The sequence below is a fragment of the Pleurodeles waltl genome, chromosome 4_1, assembly GCF_031143425.1.
Source record: "Pleurodeles waltl isolate 20211129_DDA chromosome 4_1, aPleWal1.hap1.20221129, whole genome shotgun sequence".
Taxonomy (NCBI): domain Eukaryota; kingdom Metazoa; phylum Chordata; class Amphibia; order Caudata; family Salamandridae; genus Pleurodeles; species Pleurodeles waltl.
The window spans coordinates 711,426,030-711,449,262 of NC_090442.1; the positions used below are offsets into that span (position 1 = coordinate 711,426,030).

Below are 23,233 nucleotides of genomic sequence, written 5' to 3' on the forward strand. Positions count from 1 at the left end.
GAGGAAAAGACAGATTATAGAAGTCGGGATTAGGTGACCACAGATATTTAGAGTTGCATCGGAGGCAATGTCTGTTCCACCAAACCCTTCCGGTTTGTATTCTTTGGAGTCAAAATTTAAAGCAGAAATACCTTTGCTACAGCCCTGCCAAGTGCCACACATAAATGCAAAAAATTATCGCATCACCACAAAGTCTTATCTTTGTCATGCAATTTTCTTATCAGGACTGATGGTGTTAAAAAAGGAATATGTTACTTACCCTTTATGCATCTATTTGTAGCGTGTAGTGCCATAAATTCATATCCTTAGCACACTCCTGTCATCTAGTGCTGGGCTCTTTCGAGACACGAAGCAGAGTAACTCCTTCTACAGTATGGGGTTGTGCATTGTCATCAACTTCTTTGCTAGACTGTTTTTGGCACATCATATGAGCTTACGATAGCAGTAGCAAAGATCAACATGCAAGTTAAATTGAGTAAAGATAAAGTTGAGCAAGAGAGTGCGTTCATTATTCATCAGCTTCCGGGAGGAGGGTGGGTGCAAATGAATCTACGACACTAGACGTTACAAATAGATACTTACAGGGTAAGTACCATATTTTATTCGTAGCATGCGTTGACTGTCGATACATATGCTTAGCATCAAATGTAAAGCAGTGCTCCCCAACTATAGTGGCTAGCCAATGACTGGCGTAGGCATTTGAAAAAGTGTTCATAATACACCTTGACCTACATTAGCTTGTTGATCAGCTAGAACAGCAACACAATAATGCCTGGTGAATGTATGTAAGTTATTCCTTGTGGCTGCTTTGCATACATCCACTAATGGAATGTTGCCAAAGAAAGCCATAGAGGTTCCCTTTTTACAAGTGGAATAAACTCTTGGAGTTGCAAGCAGCACTCATTTAGCTTTGTGGTAGTAAGCTTATATGCATCTTACCATCCACCTTGCAATCCCTGCTTTTGAGATTGGGCATCCTTCTTGAGATCAGAAAAGGCTACGAAGAGCTGTTGAGTTTTATGAAATGTATTTGTTCTCTCGATGTAATATGTTATGGCCCTTCTGACATTCAGTGTGTGTAGAGCTCTTTCCGCTACTGAGTCTGGTTTTGGGAAGAAAACTGGGAGCTCAATGGCCCAATTTACATGAAAGGAAAAAAACACTTCAGGGAGAAATTTAGGGTTTGTTTTTAGCACCAATTTCTCAGGACAGACTTGGAAAAAAGGAACTTGGTCTTGCAGTTCACTGATCCGTCTAAGGGATGTAAAGCTACTAAGAAGGCTACCTTCCATGTGAGGAACCACAGATCACATGAATGGTATGGTTCGAAAGGAGGACCCACAAGTCTGGTAAGCATTATGTTATGGTTCCAGGCTGGTGCCGGAGGAATTGAGGGTGGAATAACTCTTTTAAGGCCTCCCATAACAACTTTGATAACTGGTATTTTAAATAGGGACATGCATTGTCTATTTTGCATATATTCAGCAAGCGCTGTTAAGTGTAACTGAATGGAGGTGTATGCAAAGCCTGCCAGCTGTAAATGGAGTAAAGGTAGCAAATAAGAACGTTTACCATAGGGGAGAGCGATTGGATCTGTTGTGTTAAACAATGCTACACAAATGTCTACCATTTTGCTGTGTAGCATGTCCTAGTGGTAGGCCTACAAGCTTGTATAAGAATGGTCATACATGCTTGTGGAAGTTTCAGTATCCTAACTATAGGATTTCAGGAGCCAAAAATCTAGATTTATCTGCTTGGGGTTGGAATGTATGACCCTGACTGCTCCTGAGTCAGAAGGCGTGGCCAAATTGCCAACTTCTCATGTGGCACAACTGATAGCTGTACCAGAGTTGTGAACATGTCGAGCCCATGTTGGGGCTATTAGAATTAGTGTGAGGGATGTTTGCCTGAGCTTCTGAACCACATAAGGAATGAGCGAGAGAGGAGGAACAGTGTAGGCAAATATCCCTGACCAGCTGATCCATAAGATGTTGCCCTTCTGGCCGGGGTGAGGAAACCTGGAGGCAAAGCTTTGGCATTTCGCGTTTTGGGTTGTGGCAAACAGATCCACCTCTGAGGTTCCCCATTTTTGGAAGTATGAGTGGAGTACTGTTGTATCGATCTCCTACTTGTGTTTCTGTTTTTGCATTCTGCTTACCATATCTGCAAAGTCGTTGTCCAACCCTGGTAGGTATTCTGCTAGGAGATGTCTGTTGTGATGTATGGTCCAATGCCATATGTGCTGTGCTGTACGTGACAGTTGTATGGAGTGTGTGCCTCACTGTTTTTATATGTAATACATGTCAGTCATGTTGTCAGTGCAGACCAGAACCACTTTGTGCTGAAGATGTTGTTGAAAATCTTTGAAAGCTAACTGATTCGCAAGGTCTAGGTGACTGATATATAAATACTTTTACATTGGAGACCACTGGTCCATGACTATGAAATTTTGCATGTGCGCTCCCCAACCGTGTGAGGACACGTCTGTTGTAATGGTCACTTGTTGAACAAGGGCTCTGAAGGGCTGACCCTGCAACAGACTATTGTTGTTCCACCACTGCAGAAAGTGATGGTACGCTGGCCCTATTAACACTTGATCCTGCAGATACACCTCTGCTTGAGACTATAGTGACTGTAGACACTGTTGTGGGAGAGCATGTGCAGTTGTGCATGTGGCACTATGGTGATACACAAGGCCATCATGCCTATAAGGCTCATCACTGTTTTGACAATGACGATTTGGTTGAAATAGAGGCAACGCAAGATGGATCTTTTGTACTCTAGGAAGGATGGGAAAAGTCTTGGTCGAAATAGAATTTAGAGTAGCACCAAGGAAGAGCTGCACCAGTAAGGGCCATAGGGGAGATTTTGTAACACTGAGAGTGAAGCTTAGATTGGCAGAAGGTTGACTACCTTCTGAGTGTCCTTCAGACAGTGTTTGCCTGCACTAATGATCAGCCAATTGTCTAGATATGGAAACACGTATGTGCCCCCTCTCTCCCTTATGAGATGAGCAGCTATCACTGCAAGCCCGTTTGTAAATACTCATGGTGCAGTAGCTACTCCGAATGGCAACACTTTGAACTACTAATGTTGGCCACTTACTTGGAAAGGCAGATAGTGCTGATGGGATGGATGTATTGGTATGTGAAAGTTGGTGTCCTTGAGGTCTATGGCCATCATGAAGTCTCCTTGGTGTAGCAGTGGTATGACTTCTTGAAGTTTAACAATGTGGAAGTGTTCGAGCAAGATGTACTTGTTAGGTGGCCTGAGGTCTAGTGTAAGTCTTAAGGTGCCATCTTTCTTTGGTATAAGGAAATATAGTGAATACACTCCGTATCCCCGATGTTACATAGGAAGTGGGTGTAGGAAGCTGGCCTGGTGTGTGGTGAGCACCTATGGTGTTATCGCCTTATACAGGTATCCCCTTTTAGTGAGGAGTAGTCAGGGTCTAGAAGCCAGGGATCTCTAGAGGTATCTGTGGATGAGCAGCCAAAACCTATCTAGGAGACATGCAAAGCTTATGCAACACCACTGTAGTCACACAGCACTTACACACATGAAAGAACCATACAGTGTTGCAAAAATAAAGGTACTTTATTATGGTAACACAAATACTGAAGTACTGTATAGGCAATACTCCACTAGCAGGTGAGTAAACACACTATTATATACACATCGGAAGTCTGGAATTAGAATAAAAAGCAATAGAAAACAGTGAAAACGATAGTAAGTACTGAAGGCCCTGGTGGAGACCAAACCATATGCTAAAAAAGTGGAATGCGAATGTCGGGCTCAAGGAAGTGGAATCGGTAGAGGGGAGCTGGAGGAACTAGGAATCCCAAAAGGTAAGTATCAGAGTGCCCACCAGCGACCAGGAGAAAAGGGGTAAGTACCTGTTTCTCCAAAAACCCACTAAAAGGACTTCAGAAGAGGAATTTGCAAGACTCAGAAAAGACTGCAAGAAACCAAAGGGGGTTTGTGGTAGAGGAAGACCAGTAAAGGAAGGGGACCAAGTCCAGTTCAAGTTGGAGTGTCCAGTTGAGGTAGGAGCCACTACCCACCCATATGTGGATGCATGACCAGGTCGATGGTTGACAAAGACAGTCAGCAGCATAGCACTGGAGCAGCTGAAGACTTCCTGAAGTGATGCAGTCGATCTCTACGCCGGAAGAAGGATTGTAGTCGGTCTGCGGTGTGGAAAAACCACCAACAAGCCTGGGCAAAGACAAATGTCTTTGGAGAAGAAATGCAGAGCTGCCAGGGACCAGCAAGGTCTAGGGGGACTCAACCCACGAAGGGGAGTCCCCGGGTGACCCTCAGCAGTGAGGAGAGTCACAGCAAGAGGAGGCAGCACCCACAGGCAGCAAGCACAGGAGTCACAGTGAAGCCCATGCAGTACACCTAGAAAGGAGTCCCATGTCGCTGGAGAAGCATGCAGAGGGCTGTGCTTTGCAGGTAAGAGGGCTGGGGCTACACAGAGCCTGAGGACTGCTTGGAGGAGATGCCTACAAGCCTTTGTAGCTGCAAGAGACACAGTGCACTGGGTATTGTGTTGCGGGGAGAGGCAAGGACTTACCGTCTCCCAAGTTGGACAGGTGGCAGAGAGGACCAAGGGAACCACTCCAGACCACCACCTGTGATGCAGGATCCACGCAACTCTGGAGGAGAAGAGATCCACGCAGCCAGTCGTTTTTGCAGTTGGTGCCTGCGGATGCAGAGGAGTGACTCCTTCACTCCAAGGGAGATTCCTTCTTACTTCTTGTGCAGACTGAACGCTCGCTGCCCTCAGAGGATGCACAGCCGGGGAAATGTTGCAGTTGCTGTAAGGACCTGGAGAAACAATGTTGCAGAGCAGAGTTGTCACTGTAGTTGGAGACTGACGGTTCCTGGAGTGTCCAGTGGCCAGAAGGTGAAGTAAACGATGCAGAGGAGTCTTGCTGGAAGCTTGCACACAGAATCTGAGGACCCACCCAAGAGGGAGACCCTAAATAGCCCAGGAGGAGGGTTTGGTCACCTAGCAGGGTGACCATCTATCAGGAGGGATCTGTGATGTCACCTGCCTGCCCTGGCCAATCAGATAGTCCCAGAGGCCTTTGCCCATCTTGTATTCAAGATGGCAGAATCAAGTGGCCACCTGAAGGAGCTCTGGGCACGGGGAGTGGTCATTCCTCTTTCCGTTGTCTAGTTTTGTGACAGAGCAGGGACCGGGGGTCCCTGGACTGGTGCAAACCGGTTCATGCAAGGAGGGCACCAAATGTGCCCTTCAAAGCAAACCAGTGGCTTGGGGAGGCTACCCCTCCCAAGCCATGTAACACCTATTTCCAAAGGGAGAGGGTGTTGCCTCCCTCTCCCAAAGTACATCCTCTGTTCTGCCTTCCTGGGCTTGAGCTGGTCAAGCAGCAGGAGGGCAGAAACCTATCTGTAGGACGGTAGCAGCACGGGTTGCCTGGAAAACCCTGCAAACTAGTAAAAGAAATTGTGGGGGTCCTCTAAGGAGCACCCAGAGTGCATGGAATCATACAACCAATACCGGCAACAGTATTGGGGTATGATTCTGACATGTTTAATATAAAAAATGCCCAGGTTCGGAGCTACCATTATGTAGCTGGGTCACAGATAGTGAGTGATCTGTGTCCAGTATACACATAAAATGGCGTCCCTGCACTTACGAAGTCCATGAAAATTGAGCTGGAGTTCGTAGGGGCACCTCTGCTCATGCAGGGGTGCTCTCACACACAGTTACCTGCACCTTGCCCTCTGGGTGAAGTGACATGAAGTGAAAGGGTGCATGCACCTTTTCACGCAGGCTGCAATGGCAGGCCTGCAGACACATTTCACATGGGCTCCCATGGGTGGCATAATACATGATGTAGCCCATGGAGAACACCTGAAGCCCCAGTGCCCTGGGTACCATTTACTATGGACTTATATGGGGGGCATCGGTATACCAAATGTGGGGTGTGTGAGATCCCAAGCAACCAAATTTAGAGGGAGAAAGCACATTCACTGGGGTCCTGGTTAGCAGGATCCCAGTGAACACAGTCAAAACACACTGACAGCAGGCAAAAAGTGGGGGTAACTATGCCAAAAAAAAAGGGTACTTTCCTACAGTAGCTCTATGGCTCGCTCCTTTTTGAAGCAGAGCTTGAATTTCCTCTCGTAAACAATGTAAGTATTTTTTCGACATGGTTTGTGACGAGGTGGGATTTTGGTGGCTATGATTTTGATTTGAAACAATATCCGTCTTTTATTATAGACAGGACCAACTGATCTGAAGTGATTTTCTCCCAGTCTGAGTGGAAGTCCTGAAGCCTTAAGTTGTTAAGTGTTGGGGGAGGGGGCAATCAGAGTCACTGCTTAGTGGATGTGGTTCCTTTGGTATTGGATCCTCCACCTACGTTAGTACTGCTTCTGTAGTGTGCTCTAGAGTAGGACCCTCTAGTAAACTGGGGTTCATAGGGTCCGTGCTTTTCAAAGATACCTGTGTCTGTAGAGGTTGTCTGTTTGGATGCACCTCTGTACTGACACCTCCAAAAGGATCTTCTGTCTTGATATGTTTGTAAGACACCCATTGCTTTAGTCCTTTTTTATTTTCTCTAAAATGTCATTCACTTGTAGTCTGAAGAGGTGTGCTCCATCAAAGGGTAAATTGAGGCGATACTGTCGGACATTGGGTTTAAACCATGATACTCTTAACCACATGTGGTGCCTGATTATGATGATAGTGTTGACTTCCACTGCTGGTGTCAACTGCATCTAAGGCACCTTGGATTGTAGCATTACAGAAGATTTTTGCCCTCTCCAACTAGTTCTGTTCCCCTCTACTTCAATTATTCTGGGAAGCGCTGCAATAACTCCTGCGTTTTGTCCCACTGTGCTCCATGGTAACTTGAGAGAAGGCCTACAGAGTTGGGAATTCTAAGATGCTTTGTCACCTGCACTGCAAACCGTTTACCTGCAGCATTTTTACTTTCTTTGGCTGTAGGGGGAGTTATCCCTGTTTCTTGAGAGTTAACTTGCTTTCTTGCTGTGTGTACTTCGAGAGAATCAGCTGGGGACATGTCCCTTAACACATGTAGAGTCAGTTGGAGTAGGTATATATATGGAAAATGTCACTTACCCAGTGTACATCTGTTCGTGGCATTAGTCGCTGCAGATTCACATGCTGTGCACATCCCGCCATCTGGTGTTGGGCTCGGAGTGTTACAAGTTGTTTTTCTTCGAAGAAGTCTTTTCGAGTCACGAGACCGAGGGACTCCTCCCATTTCGACTCCATTGCGCATGGGCGTCGACTCCATCTTAGATTGTTTTCCCCGCAGAGGGTGAGGTAGGAGTTGTGTATGCTAGTAATAGTGCCCATGCAATGGAGTGAATGCATCTGTACATAATGAAGTTTAAAGTAATATATTTACAAATGCACAAATGTTTAAGATCTAGTTCTGAACGGCTACAGGCTCCCGGGGAGGCGGGTGGGCCCATGTGAATCTGCAGTGACTAATGCCACGAACAGATGTACACTGGGTAAGTGACATTTTCCGTTCGATGGCATGTGTAGCTGCAGATACACATGCTGTGCATAGACTAATAAGCAGTTATCTCCCCAAAAGCGGTGCTTCAGCCTGTAGGATTTGAAGTAGTTTGAAATAATGTTCTTAGTACAGCTTGACCTACTGTTGCTTGTTGTGCAGTTAACACATCTACACAGTAGTGCTTGGTAAATGTATGAGGCGTAGACCATGTTGCTGCCTTACATATTTCGTTCATTGGAATATTTCCTAGAAAGGCCATGGTAGCACCTTTCTTTCTGGTTGAGTGTGCCTTTGGTGTAATAGGCAGTTCTCTTTTAGCTTTAAGATAGCATGTTTGAATGCACTTAACTATCCATCTAGCAATGCCTTGTTTTGAAATTGGATTTCCTGTATGAGGTTTTTGAAAGGCGATAAATAGTTGTTTTGTCTTTCGAATTAGTTTTGTTCTGTCAATGTAGTACATTAGTGCTCTTTTGATGTCTAATGTATGTAGTGCTCTTTCAGCTACAGAATCTGGCTGTGGGAAGAACACTGGTAAATCTACCGTTTGATTCAAGTGGAACGGTGAGATTACTTTTGGTAAAAATTTAGGATTGGTCCGTAGAACAACTTTATTTTTGTGTAATTGAATAAATGGTTCTTGAATGGTAAATGCTTGAATTTCACTCACTCTTCTTAGAGATGTGATGGCAATTAAAAATGCAACTTTCCACATTAAGTATTGCATTTCACAAGAGTGCATGGGCTCAAAAGGTGGACCCATGAGTCGTGTTAAGACAATGTTGAGGTTCCATGAAGGAACCAGTGGTGTTCTTGGTGGTATAATTCTCTTTAGGCCTTCCATAAACGCTTTTATGACTGGTATCCTAAATAATGAAGTTAAGTGCGTAATTTGCAGGTAAGCTGAAATTGCCGTAAGATGTATTTTAATGGAAGAGAAAGCTAGTTTAGATTTCTGCAAATGTAGTAAGTATCCTACTATCTCTTTTGCAGATGCGTGTAAAGGTTGAATTTGATTATTATGGCAGTAATAAACAAATCTTTTCCACTTATTTGCATAACAGTGTCTAGTGGTAGGTGTTCTAGCCTGTTTTATGACCTCCATACATTCCTGTGTGAGGTCTAAGTGCCCGAATTCTAGGATTTCAGGAGCCAAATTGCTAGATTCAGCGATGCTGGATTTGGATGTCTGATCTGTTGTTTGTGTTGTGTTAACAGATCTGGTCTGTTTGGCAGTTTGATATGAGGTACTACTGAAAGGTCTAGTAGTGTTGTGTACCAAGGTTGCCTTGCCCATGTTGGTGCTATTAGTATGAGTTTGAGTTTGTTTTGACTCAACTTGTTTACTAGATATGGAAGAAGTGGGAGAGGGGGAAAAGCGTACGCAAATATCCCTGACCAGTTCATCCATAGTGCATTGCCCTGAGACTGATGTTGTGGGTACCTGGATGCGAAGTTTTGGCATTTTGAGTTTTCTTTTGTTGCAAATAGATCTATTTGTGGCGTTCCCCACATTCTGAAGTAAGTGTTCAGTATTTGGGGGTGAATTTCCCATTCGTGGATCTGTTGGTGATCCCGAGAGAGATTGTCTGCTAACTGATTCTGAATCCCTGGAATAAATTGTGCTATTAGACGAATGTGGTTGTGAATCGCCCAATGCCATATTTTTTGTGTTAGGAGACACAACTGTGTCGAGTGTGTTCCTCCCTGTTTGTTTAGGTAATACATTGTTGTCATGTTGTCTGTTTTGACAAGAGTGTATTTGTGGGTTATTATGGGTTGAAATGCTTTCAGAGCTAGAAATACCGCTAACAGTTCTAAGTGGTTTATATGAAACTGTTTTTGCTGAATGTCCCATTGTCCTTGGATGCTGTGCTGATTGAGGTGTGCTCCCCACCCTGTCATGGATGCATCTGTCGTTATTACGTATTGTGGCACTGGGTCTTGAAAAGGCCGCCCTTGGTTTAAATTTATACTGTTCCACAATTGAAGCAAGATGTATGTTTGGCGGTCTATCAACACCAGATCTAGAAGTTGACCCTGTCCCTGTGACCACTGTGATGGTAACAGGGCCGCATGTGCAACCTTGCTTTTGGGACAATGGCTATGCATGAGGACATCATGCCTAGGAGTTTCATTACTAATTTGACCTGTATCTTTTGGTTTGGATACATGGCTTGTATGACATTTTGGAATGTTTGGACTCTTTGTGGACTTGGAGTGGCAATTCCTTTTACTGTGTTGATTGTTGCTCCTAGGTATTGCTGTGTTTGACACGGCAGAAGGTGTGACTTTGAGTAATTGATTGAGAAACCTAGTTTGTGTAGGGTTTCTATGACGTAATTTGTGTGTTGTGAACACTGTTTTTGCGTGTTGGTTTTGATTAACCAATCGTCTAGGTACGGGAACACATGTATTTGCTGCCTTCTGATATGTGCAGCTACTACTGCTAGACATTTTGTAAAAACTCTTGGCGCAGTTGTTATTCCGAATGGCAACACTTTGAATTGGTAATGTATCCCTTGGAATACAAACCTTAGGTACTTCCTGTGTGAAGGATGTATTGGTATATGGAAATATGCATCCTTTAGATCCAGTGTTGTCATGTAGTCTTGTTGTTTGAGCAGTGGGATTACTTCTTGTAATGTAACCATGTGAAAATGGTCTGATTTGATGTATGTATTTAATATTCTGAGATCTAGTATAGGTCTTAGTGTTTTGTCTTTTTTGGGTATCAGAAAGTACAGTGAGTAAACTCCTGTGTTTAGTTCTTGTTTTGGTACTAATTCTATTGCTTCTTTTTGGAGCAATGCTTGAACTTCTAATCCTAGAAGATTTATATGTTGTTTCGACATACTGTGTGTTTTCGGTGGAATGTTGGAGGGAATTCGCGAAATTCTATGCAATAACCATGCTGGATAATTGCTAGTACCCAAGTATCTGTTGTTATCTCCTCCCAATGTTTGTAAAATTGGCTTAATCTTCCCCCCACAGGTGTTATGTGATGGGGATGTGTGACTTGTGAGTCACTGCTTATTTTGAGGACTTTTGGGGCTTTGGAATTTTCCTCTACTTCTTTGGAATTGTCCCCCTCTATATTGCCCCCGAAAACTTCCCCGCTGATATTGGCTTTGGTAAGTGGTCCTTGTTTGTGATGTTGTGGTTTCTGTAGGTTGTCCTCGAAACCCTCCCCTAAAAGGTGTTTTGCGAAAGGTGCCTCTGCTCTGCGGGGAGTAGAGTGCACCCATGGCTTTTGCCGTATCAGTGTCTTTTTTGAGTTTCTCAATAGCAGTGTCGACTTCCGGCCCAAACAACTGCTGTTCATTAAATGGCATATTTAGCACGGCTTGTTGAATTTCCGGCTTGAACCCTGACGTGCGCAGCCATGCGTGCCTTCTTATTGTTATTGCAGTATTTACTGTCCTTGCAGCCGTATCTGCTGCATCCATTGAAGACCGTATCTGATTATTAGAGATACTTTGTCCTTCTTCCACCACTTGTTGTGCTCTTTTTTGGAACTCCTTGGGTAAGTGTTCTATCAAATGTTGCATCTCATCCTAGTGAGCTCTGTCATATCTTGCCAAAAGCGCTTGTGAATTGGCAATGCGCCATTGGTTTGCTGCTTGTGCTGCAACCCTTTTGCCCGCAGCATCAAATTTGCGACTCTCTTTGTCTGGAGGTGGTGCGTCTCCCGAGGTATGAGAGTTTGCTCTCTTACGAGCTGCCCCGACAACTACTGAGTCTGGAGTTAACTGCGTTGTAATATAAACAGGATCTGTTGGCAGTGGCTTGTACTTTTTCTCCACCCTTGGAGTTATGGCTCGGCCTTTAAAAGGATCCTGAAAGATTTGTTTTGAATGTTTTAGCATTCCTGGGAGCATAGGTAGTCTTTGGTACTGGCTATGAGTGGAGGTTAGCGTGTTAAACAAGAAGTCATCCTCAATTGGTTCTGAATGCAAGGTGACGTTATGGAAAGCAACTGCCCTTGCGATCACCTGTGTGTAAGATGTACTGTCCTCAGGAGGGGACGGCCTGGTAGGGTACGAGTCTGGGCTGTTGTCCGATACTGGAGCATCGTAAAGGTCCCATGCATCGGGATCATCTTGACTCATGGCAGTATGAGTCGGTGAGTGCATCAGTGGAGGAGTTGCTACTGGTGATGTGTGCACTGATGGTGGTGGAGAAGGTGGTGGAGTTGTTTTCTTTGCCACCTTTGCCTGTGGCTCCTTGTCCTTTCCGTGAAAGGCAAGTTTTCTTTTTGTTTTAATTGGAGGAAGAGTGGTTATCTTCCCTGTGTCTTGATGAATGTGGAGCCTCCTTTGAGTATAGTCTGGCTCTACAGATTGAAGTTCCTCTCCAAATCTATGTTTTTTCATTTGTGAGGCTAATCCTTGTTCCTCTGTATAGGAACCTGTTCTCGGCTCCGAGGCTGGATGTTTCGGAACCGAAACTTTTTCGGAGGTCTTTTTAGGCTCCGAAGAAACCTTTGTAATTTTCGGCGTGGTGGTGTCTCGGTGCCGAATTTGTTCGGTGCCGCTGTCACGGTGCCGAGATTTCTCAGAGCCGATGTCTCGGGTCCGAGATTGCTGTGTGGCGGTATCTCGACCGGAGTCGGATGACTTCGACACCAGCGTGCCCTTTTTCGGTGCCTTGGCTCGGTCACCGCTTTTTTGGGTTAAGCCATGGCCTGTTGGCAGTGGCGTCCCCTGGGCTCTTGTTGACTTCTCGTGAGTCTTATGTTTCGACGTCTTACTCACGGTTTTCGGCGTTTCTTCGGCCTCAAGCTCTTCCGAGTCCGATTCGTGGATAGAGAAAGCTTCCTCTTCTTCCTCGAAACGCTCTTGTTCTGTCGGCGTCAACGCCATCTGCAGTCTTCTGGCTCTTCGGTCTCTTAACGTCTTTCTGGACCGAAACGCTCGACAGGCCTCACAAGTATCTTCCTTGTGCTCTGGGGACAAGCACAAGTTACAGACCAGATGCTGATCCGTATACGGATACTTGTTATAGCATTTTGGACAGAAGCGGAATGGGGTCCGTTCCATCAGCCTTGAATTCACACGTGGCCGGGCCGACCAGGCCCCGACGGGGGATCGAAAAAACCCGGAAGGGCCACCGGAACTCTTCTAAATTCGGTGTCAATCTGTTGTAACTAACCCGATACCGAACGCAAACAATACCGACGTTTTTTCCGAGATTCTAACTAACTTTCCGACCCGAAACACGGAGCGAAAAGGAACACGTCCGAACCCGATGGTGGAAAAAAAACAATCTAAGATGGAGTCGACGCCCATGCGCAATGGAGTCGAAATGGGAGGAGTCCCTTGGTCTCGTTACTCGAAAAGACTTCTTCGAAGAAAAACAACTTGTAACACTCCGAGCCCAACACCAGATGGCGGGATGTGCACAGCATGTGTATCTGCAGCTAAACATGCCATCGAACATATATATATATATGTGGTTTTTTTTTTTTTTCTTTTTTTTTTTTTAAATCAACCCTCAGCGTTAGGACCCTTGTTTTAACACACTGTTTAAATATCTCTGTTCGGGGTTTTAACATGTCTTTTAGCATAGTTAGGAAATGGAGAGTATGTTGCATTTTCGATAGTGTTTCTACAAGAAAATCATCTTCATCCTCCACTATGAGCATATGAACTTTATAATATTCACCAGCCCTGCATAATACCTCATAGTATGTGGTGGTGTCATCAGGAGGGGAGGTTTTGGAGTTCTACAGATCAGGGTCTCTATCCCCTTGAGTGTTCAAGTTATAGTCCTTCCAGGGCACAAGTGAATCAGGGTCACCCTGTGGGTCTGGCAGGTATGGGTTGTAGTAGGGGTCAATGTGTCCCCCTAGTGAAGAGGTGGTAGGAGACCCACGTGGCTCAATATTTAGGGAGTATTGTGGTGAGACTGGTAAACGTGGAGGTGTGGACGGTATTGGCAGGAAGAGTAGGAGGAGAAATAGTAGGAGTAGGTAGATATGGAGGAGTAGGCAGAGCTGGAGGAGTAGGTGGTAGCAAAAGGTGGAGGTTCCACTGAGAAATGCATGGGACTGGTGCCCCTGTATTTGTCCTTTTTGTGTCGCGGCTTCTGTGGTGGAGTCCCATAATCACCACCTCAAAAATGTTCTTGCGTTTCAGCAATGTTTCTGTAGATGGGAGAGGTGGTTTGGTCACCACTCTGCCTGTGTCTGGGTATATACAACCAGAAACCTTTGTTTGGCATTGAGTTGTTTCTGTGGCTTACTTAGAATGGGTTAAACAGACCGTTGTTTTGGGTCTGTGTAAGATTGCATTGTTTACGGTGCTGATGTTGTTTTAGGCGCGGACAAAGGGGGTTATTACAACTTTGGAGGAGGTGTTAATCCGTCCCAAAAGTGACGGTAAAGTGACGGATATACCACCAGCCGTATTACAAGTTCCATAGGATATAATGGAGCCTGCCTGCCACATCAAGACGGGTTTCTGGCCACATGGGGTGAGTGCCTTTGGGCACTCTGTGGCTAGGAACAAAGTCTGTACTGGGAGGAGGTGCTTCACACCTCCCTCTGCAGGAACTGTAACACCTGGTGGTGAGCCTCAAAGGCTCAAGCATGATGTTACAGCGCCCCAGAGCACTCCTGCTAGTGGAGTTCCCCCCCCCCCCCAGACACAGGCCCCATATTTGGTGGCAGGTCCGGAGGAGATAATGAGATAAACAAGGAGCAGTCACCCTCCAGCCAGGACAGCCCCTAAGGTGTCCTGAGCTGGGGTGACCCCTGCCTTAGGAAATCCTTCATCTTGCTTTGGAGAATTCCCCCCAATAGGATTAGGGATGTGCCCCCTTCCCCCACAGGGAGGAGGCACAATGAGGGTGTAGCCATCCTCAGGGACAATAGCCATTGTCTACTGCCCTCCAGCCGTAAACACACCCCTAAATTGAGTATTTAGGGGCTACCCTGAACCCAGGAAACCAGATTCCTGACAATCTGAAACAAGAAGGACTGCTGACCTGAAAGCCCTGCAGAGCGTTACGGAGACAACTGACTTTGCCCCAGCCCTACCGTCCGGTCTCCAGCCTCAAAGAACGTGCAACAGCGACACATCCAGCGGGACCAGAGACCTCTGCTGACTCAGAGGACTGCCCTGCACCCAAATGACCAAGAAACTCCCGTGGACAGCAGCTCTGTCCAAGCAACAAAGAAACAACCAACTTTAAAGGGACTCCAGCCTCACTCTGGAAGTGTGAGTCCCCAACACTCTGCACCCAACGCCCCCGGCTTGTGTCCAGAACTAACACTGCAAAGAGGACCCCCAGGTGACTCCAATGACGTGGACAACCTGAGACGACCTCCCTGCACCCCCACAACAACACATGCAGAGAGAATCCAGAGGATCTCCCTGACTGCGACTGCCGGGTAACAAAGAAGCCGAGGCCTGAAAGAAGCACTGCATCCGCAGTGCCCCAGGCCAGAGAGAAACCAGCTATCGGTACAGTAGTGACCAGCAGGCGGCCCTCATCGTTGCCCAGTCAGTGGCTGGCCCGAGAAGCCCCCCTGTGCCCTGCCTGCATCGCCAGAGTGACCCCCAGGTCTCTCCATTGATTTCAACCTAAAACCCGACACCTACTTCACACACTGCACCCGGCTGCCCCTGTGCCACTGAGGGTGTATTTTGTGTGCCTGTGTGTGACCCCCCCTAGTGCTCTTCGAAAGCCCCCCTGGTCTGCTCCCCGAGGACACAGATACTTCCCTCCTAGCACACTGGAACAGGAGCCCCCCTAGTCTCCATAGGCGCCTATGTTATTTGGGCCCTACTTTGACCTCTGCACCTGACCGGCCCTGTGTTGCTGGTGCTGGGTGTTTCGGGTTGACTTGAACCCCCAACGGTGGGCTGCCTATGCCCCGGAGACTGAACTTGTAAGTGCTTTACTTACCTGATAAACTAACTTGTAGTTACCTCCCCCAGGAACAGTTTGACTGTGTCCACTTTAAAAATAGCTTATTGCCATTTTTGCCAAAACTGTGTACATTACTGGTTTAATTCAAAGTTCCATATTTACCTATGCCAAGTACCTTACAATTTATGTACTTACTTGAATTCTGAATCTTGTGGTTCTAAAATAAATTAAGAAAATAATATTTTTCTATCTAAATACCTATTGGCCTGGAGTTAAGTCTTTGAGTGTGTGTTCTCATTTATTGCCTGTGTGTGTACAACAAATGCTTAACACTACCCTCTGATAAGCCTACTACTAGACCACACTACCACAAAATAGAGCATCAGTATTATCTAATTTTGCCACTATCAACCTCTAAGGGGAACCTTTGGACTCTGTGCATACTATCTCTCACTTTGAGATAGTATATACATAGCCAACTTCCTACAGAACCCTCTCAGGTTGCCATGCCCACAAACCACTGCCTGTGGCATACGTAAGTCACTCCTCTAGCAGGGGTTACAACCCTAAGGCAGGGTGCAGTATGGTGAGGGCATAGCTGCATGAGCGATATGTCCTTATAATGTCTAAGTCCATTCTTACACATTGTAAGTGCAGTGTAGCCATATTGAGTATGTGGTCTGGGAGTGGTTATTACGAACTCCATAGCTCCATAATGGCTTCATTGAATACTGGGAAGTTAGGTATCAAACTACTCAGCGCAATAAACCCACACTGATGCCAGTGTGGGATTTATTGAAAAATGCACCCAGAGGTCATCTTAGAGATGCCCCCTGTATGTTAGTCAAGGCGGTAGTGCAGTACTGACCAGTCTGTGCCAGCCTGCCACTATCAGACAGGTTTCTGACCACTTGGGGGGAGAGCCTTTGTGCTCTCTTAGGCCAGGGTGGAGGTACTTCACACCTTCCCCCTGCAGGAACTGTAACACTTGGTGGTGAGCCTCAGAGGCTCAACCCTCTTGTTACAGTGCCCCAGGGCACCCCTGCTAGTGGTGGCAAGTCCGGTGGGAAAATTAGGGAAAGCAGGTAGGAGTGACCACCCCAGCTAAGACCACCCCTAAGGCGTCCAGAGCTGATGTGACCCCCCCTCCAGAATCCTCCATCTTGGTTTGGAGGACAGGGACCAACAGGGTTATGTTTGTGTCACAAGAAGGATGTAGCCACCCTCATGGACAGTAGCCATTGGGTACTGCCCTCTGACACCTGTAATGCCCCTAAATCCAGGATTTAACCCCCCCCCCACACCCCAAACCCAGATCGTGAGATTCCTGGTGACCTAACCGGAAAGAAGAAGGACTGCCAAGCTGAACCCCCAGCAGAGACGAAGGAAGACGAAAACTGACTTGGCCCCAGCCCTACCGGCCTGTCTCCTGCTTCGAAGAACCTGCAACAAGAAAGTGACGCATCCTGCCGGACCACCGACCTCTGCGAAACTCCAGAGGACTGCCCTGCGTCACAAAAGACCAAGAACTCCTGAGGACAGTGGCCCTGTCGAAGAAGAAACTACATACTCTGCACTAGATGCCCAATGCCCATGTCCAGGTGGCCAAACCAGCTAGGGAGGATCCCCAGGCGATTCTGAGCAAGTGCCCACCCTGGGCTGACCTCTGCTGCCTCACATGACGATGCCTGCAGTGTGAATGCAGAGGATGCCCCCTGACTGCGAAAGCTCTGGACGAAGATATCCGGCACCTAAAAGTACACTGCAACCGCCACACCCAGGCCTTGGAGAACCCGAACACCGGTGGAGCAACAATCAGCAGACGGCCCTCCTACTTGTTCAGCCTGTGGTTTTCCCGAACCGACCCCCTGCAGCACTTAAGTGACCCCCAGGCTCCCCTCATGAAAAAGCTTTGGGAGCTCGACGCTCTGTTTGCACACTGCACCCAGCCGCCCCAGTGCCGCTGAGGGTGTATGTTTGGTGCCTATTTGTGTCCTCCCCCTCAGTATTCCTCTAAACTCCCCAGATCTGCCCTCCGAAGACACGGGTACTTACCTGCCAGCAGATCTGAAACCGAGTCCCCCCCCAGTCTCCATAGGAGCCCATGTTAAATTTGCCTCAACTTTGACTTCTGCACCCGGCTGGCCCCGTGTTGCTGGTGGTGGGTGTTTGGGGTTAACGTGAACCCCAACCTTTGGACTTCCTATTCCCCACAGACTAGAACTGTAAGTCAAGTACTTACCTGTAAATTGTACTAACTTTTCTTCCCCCCAGGAACTGTTTCTGAAAATTACACTCAGTCAACTTTTAAAATGGATAACTGCCAATATTTCGAAAACTGCATAAGGTATGGATTTCAAACACAGTACTATTGATATATGTGTGAAATACGAATCTATTGAAGTACTTACTTGCAACTTGAAGCTTGTAGTTCTAGAAATAAATTAAGAACATATATATTTTGCTACATAAAAACATTGGTCTGGAGTTAAGTCATTGAGTGTGTGCTTCTTCTATTGTCTGTGTGTGTACAACAAATGTTTTTCACTACCCTCTGATAAGCCTAACTGCTCGACAAAACACTACCACAAAAGACAGCATTAGTATTATCTACTTTAGCCTCTGTTAAACCTCTGTGAAACCCCTGGACTCTGTACACACTATGGGGGTCATTACAACCCTGCGGTCAAAGACCGCCAGGGCTGTTGTGGCAATTGCACCGCCAACAGGCTGGCGGTGCAATCCAGGGAATTATGCCGCGGTCGCACCGCCGGGGCCGGCGGTTTCCCGCCACATTTGCCCCGGCGGTGATAATCCCTGGGCTGCCCAGGGGATTACGAGTCCCCGACCGCCAGCCTTTTCCTGGTGGTTTGAACCGCCAGGCAAAGGCTGGCGGTATGGGGAATCGTGGGGCCTCCCCCAGTCCTCCCCAAAGCTAGCCCAGGGGAATAGGGCTTAGACTCCCACTTAGGAGGCAAGGCTCCTGTCTGCTTCAGAGTTGGCATCAGGGGACGCCAATCTGGCTCTATGTAGGACTCGTGGATGACAATGGGATGGTGCCGCTGGGAGTGTTGGCATCAGGACCAGCATCAGGGAATGTCAAAATAGTATGACCGCAGACACGATGGGGCCCCCCTCCAACTCCATGGGCTCCAAAGGCGCGCCAACAGGTTTGGACTGCCCAAAAATGAGGCACATGGCCTCCTAAAACTCTAAGTTGGGCAGGGGTCACTCTGGCTCCCGTAAAGTCGGAGAGGTGCAAAGCTGGGCCAGGTGTGAGGAATGAGGCCTAGAATGTCAATGCTCCCTCGTCGTGTCGGCCGATGGACAGGGAGAAGTCAAAGACCGCTTCGACTTCTTGCTCTTCCTGTGTTTCGACATACCCAACCTTCCTGAGGACTTGGAATGAGACAAATAAGATTACGGACTCCTTGACCGGTCCCAGGACCTTCCCCATGACCAGTACCTTGACTTGCGCTGAGTCACGTGCCAGCCCGGCATCAGCGTTAAGGACTGTTCCCTCAAAGCCTTCAAATGCATGGCCCGGAAATCGTAGCATGACTTTGGTCATTTTCGCGCTCCAAACACCAGACAGACGAGGTGATGATTCGTCACCAACATCAGCTAGTGAAGGGTTCCGCAGGGTTTAAAACCCATCTTGCGAGATGACATCCTTAACACACCAGGAGCCCAAATCTTAAAAACTGTTGACAAAAAGTCAAAAAAGTCCAGCCAAAAGCTGACCGAGGGGTATCTCTACTGTGGATCAGCGCAATTTCTGGTGCAGAAAGAAAGGAACTGACTTCAGGAGCCTGGGTGGTGCCTACACAGGCTCTGTGACATCACTTCAGGCGTGGATAATGCCGACAAAGGATGTAGAGCCGATCTACACCACCTACCAGCGCTCAGGGGTTCTGCTCACAAAAAATCTTCCAGATCCAGTTTGACGCCTGGGGAGAATTCAAAGGTAAGGAATCTGTAGCTAGAAGTCTCTATCTGATTCCTCTGTTCAGGAAGTACTTAGGGAAATGTCTGCAACCCTTCCAGAGCAGTCTCCTTACCGCAAAGACACCTAGAACTTGAGTAAAGAACAACTGGTGTACCAATCAGCTGCTCACTCAAATTCCTCTATCATACCAGCAATAAATGTTCCAAGTGAAAGCTTCCTCAATATGTGTGGAAACCTACCAATATATGGCATGCTGCGAAGAAAAGTGCCCTGGATAACCAACTCTTATCTTCCAAGTTTATGACCCAAAGCGATGTCGCAAAATTCTACTGAATTATTCACACTTGTGAAAGGTTTTGGACTGTACTTTACGTTTGGACACTGTTTTGCCTTGGGGCACCCAGGTGTACCCATTTCGTGGCTGAGGGAAATAATGTAATGATTCTCCCATCCTGCCAGCAGGAGGCACTCATGAAACTCCTGTGGGACCCGACTTTAGATCAGTTAATGTTTGAATACTCTACATCATACTACACACTTTGTTCCAAGTTAACTCGTGTCCTGGTTTCATACCACCAACAAGATGCATTAGGGTCCATATACTTTCTTCTGCCACCAAACAATGCCAAGATCACGTCCAGGAGGTGGAGCTTTGTTCAGTATCACAGTTCCTGTTTCCTATGAATATCCTGACCCACATGTACATGTTTTTTGGACTTTTCTCTTTCTCAGCTCCGCTCCACACTTCATTTCTGGTTTCCTTGTTTTCTTTCTTGAGCTTTCTGTCTTTCCCATTCTTTCCCTCTCCAAGACCCACTGCAGCCGATGGAGAAAAGGTTGCACATGGACTCAGAGACGAAAAGACTAGGAAAGACATTAGTGGATACTTGATTCACAGCACCTGGTAAATTACATTACCTAGTTTTCTCACTGCATGCATGCTCCTTCCTTGAGCTTGCAGATTCTTCTTTCCCATTAATTGTTGCCGTCCTCAAGGCCATTTTCACTACTGCACTAGTGGTGTTTTTTGCTTTAAAACTTCCTCCTAGTTTCTGGGTGTTTGGCCATTTTTTATCACTTCTGTTCCCATTATTCGTATTTGTACTTAAGATTCTCTGCTCCTGTTCCTTGTTTCAGCTCTTCTGCCTTGTTGTATTCCAGTGTTTAATGTGCATACTTCCAGTCTTTCCTGTTTCGTCCTTCCCTGGTATTCCAGGTTTTTTCAGTCTATATACTTCCAGTCCAATCCTTGTTTGTGTGCAGATTCCTTATACTGTATTTCAGTGTTTCTTGATCTGCATAATTCTAGACTAGTCCTGTTCTTATATCTTAAAATACGGTCCTTCATTTCATCTGAGCTTTGTTTCTGTGATCCGCTCCTCTTTCTTTGTTGACTTTCTCCTTTCTTGTGTTCATATTGAAATCGTAGTTCTTGTTACTAGAGGGTGACATGGAGCGCTGAGGCTTGATGTGCACTACTCACTCAACACTCTTCTGCCACAAGAGCTGCTGAGTGTCATCCAAGACTCGGTGAGATTAACTGCTTATTGCCTTATTGATGGATCTGTTCTGTTACAGACAGATCACTGTCCACAGAGCTTACGCGCAATCATTTACGTTGTTTTCCTTCCAAGTTTTAATACATTTCCATGGGTGTGCTACACTCCTTCTCCTGATTTCTCTTGTTCCTGTAGAGTGAAGCTATTCATGTTAATCTACCCGAGACCTCAGCATGGGTATTGACAGCTGAAGAAATTGTGCAATGTTGATTTATTTGCTATAGCGTATAGAGGAATGTCTCATAATGAGCTACATGAGGCGTGAGAGCAACGGTGACACACATCCTTGCAGATGGGTGACTGAGAGGCACAGATTGTGTCACAGGTGAGCCTGGCGCAGTGAACAGAGTAACTTGTTATTTGCCTTCAGAATATGGGCCAATGTTTGCCTTGTGTGTGAAGCAGCTGTGATGAGGCACTTATGTTCTCTGCATGCATCCCCAGTTGGTATGTCCCCGAATAGAGTCCTTATCAGGAACTTCCTATTCCTTTATGTTCCCCTCCTACTTCCCACAAGGTTGCATCTGAGCATATGCGCAGGATTGAAATTCACTTTAAGGGGTTGAGGCCTTCTTGCATGATTTCTACCTTAGAAGAGCGCAAGGTGTGCAATTGTGTATGTGTGATGTAAGATTAAAGTTATTGGATAGCTTTTGTAGTTACAGGCAAGTTTCTAAGGCTTACAGTATTTCCAAATAAGTTGCTCATTCAGTGTAGTATGGTATGGGTTTCCAAATGGAGGTCCTGCCCCCCACCAAACCTTCTGATTTGTTTTCAACCATGCTGCTGTGCTTAGCTCCAGTATGATGTAGCCTCAGCTGCCCATTTAGCTCAGAATACAGTCACTTCTACAGTTTTTCTTTGCCTGCTGTGACTATTCTACATAAATTACACTGTGGGTGTTTAAGGATAGGTGGGCTTAAAACCAAGTGTTTAAGAATTTGCAACTGTATATGTGTGTGTGTGATAATTCATTGCTAGTACATGTTAAGGTGTTTACTTTCAAGGCCTTGCAAGCACAAGTGATAATCGGCCTCCCTCTGCTTTTGGCAAAAATATTGTAAACAACAGCTCCTGATACATTTGCTCAATGATTATGTTTCTTTCAGTTTGAAAAAGACCAAATATCTTGTGCTAAGATCTAACATGCTCACTCCACAAACGCGGTTTGCCAATTTAGCCTTTGCCTGCTAAAGTCCATTTTGTAAAATGTAAGCCTCACTGAAGAAAAGAAAACAAGACTGGAGTATTTCCACAGAGGACATCCATAAACCCACACATTATCAACCATGTACAGTGAATGTATTTTCTTAACTATCAAGATGTTTCAGGTGCAATGTCAGGGGTATTTGACTTTAAAACTGCTCCAATACAATACTGTTAATGTTAATAGTAGTGTTTCTGTGTTGTAATTGTGACTCCAGTGCAGTTGTGATATCATGGTAGCACTTTAATTAGTATTCTTAAACTGGACGATTAACAGGCTAGATCGATATTTCTGGGATACATATTGTACGAGGTTTCGAATTTTTAAAATGTCCCCATAATCATGTTGGCCAATTTCAGTCCCTGCTGCCTGTTCAGGATTTCACTTTCTGGAATCAAATATCTTTGTATATTCTGTTCAATTCTTTAGGGAAAAATGCTTTCTTTAAAAAAATGTCCAAGGTCTGTAAATTAACTGCTTGAAAATACTTTTGAGTGTGCTCCAGTACACCACTCTACATTTATAATTTGTCAGGTCCACTGCCAATGAATTTCATAAAACAATATCATATTAAATGTCATACCTGTGGTACATTACTGCAAATTTCAACAACTGTCACAGACTTCAGCAATTCTTCTCTTTCGAATCCGTGTACATTCACCTAGAATTGCATAATTTTAATTTTTTTTCAATTTCAACATATGTTTGTTTTCTTTCAAATCACACAACGAACGAGTTACTTACCTTCGGTAACGACTTTTCTGGTGGATACATTAGCTACCTGTGGATTCCTCACCTCATGAATACTCCCATGGCGCCAGCATTCTACGGAAATCTTCTTACTAGTCTCTGCACGTCGACGAGGACGTCACTGTCTCGCACGCGACGCCGTCTGACGTCATACAGGCAATAAGAGGTCCTCGACGACGTGCGGACGTCAGTACCAATCATTTTTTACGTGCATGAGAACAACCAGGCAATGCAATGAAAGAACAAAGCAACATCCATTATATTGTAAAAATACACCACATTGTATGAATAACTGTAAATCTTTTTTATGTCCATATATATATATATATATATATATATATATAAAACTCTTTCTTTT

General features: G+C 45.9%; 1 protein-coding gene across 3 annotated transcripts in view; it reads right to left on the bottom strand.

The window, feature by feature from the left end:
• The window catches only part of TASOR2 (transcription activation suppressor family member 2), a 759,889-nt gene that overhangs the window by 380,158 nt on the left and 356,498 nt on the right, over nt 1-23,233 (bottom strand). For all 3 annotated transcript variants that reach the window (XM_069229296.1, XM_069229295.1, XM_069229294.1), the window contains exon 22: nt 22,709-22,786. In XM_069229296.1, the coding sequence (XP_069085397.1) occupies nt 22,709-22,786 (78 nt within the window). The remainder of the gene's footprint in view (nt 1-22,708; nt 22,787-23,233) is intronic.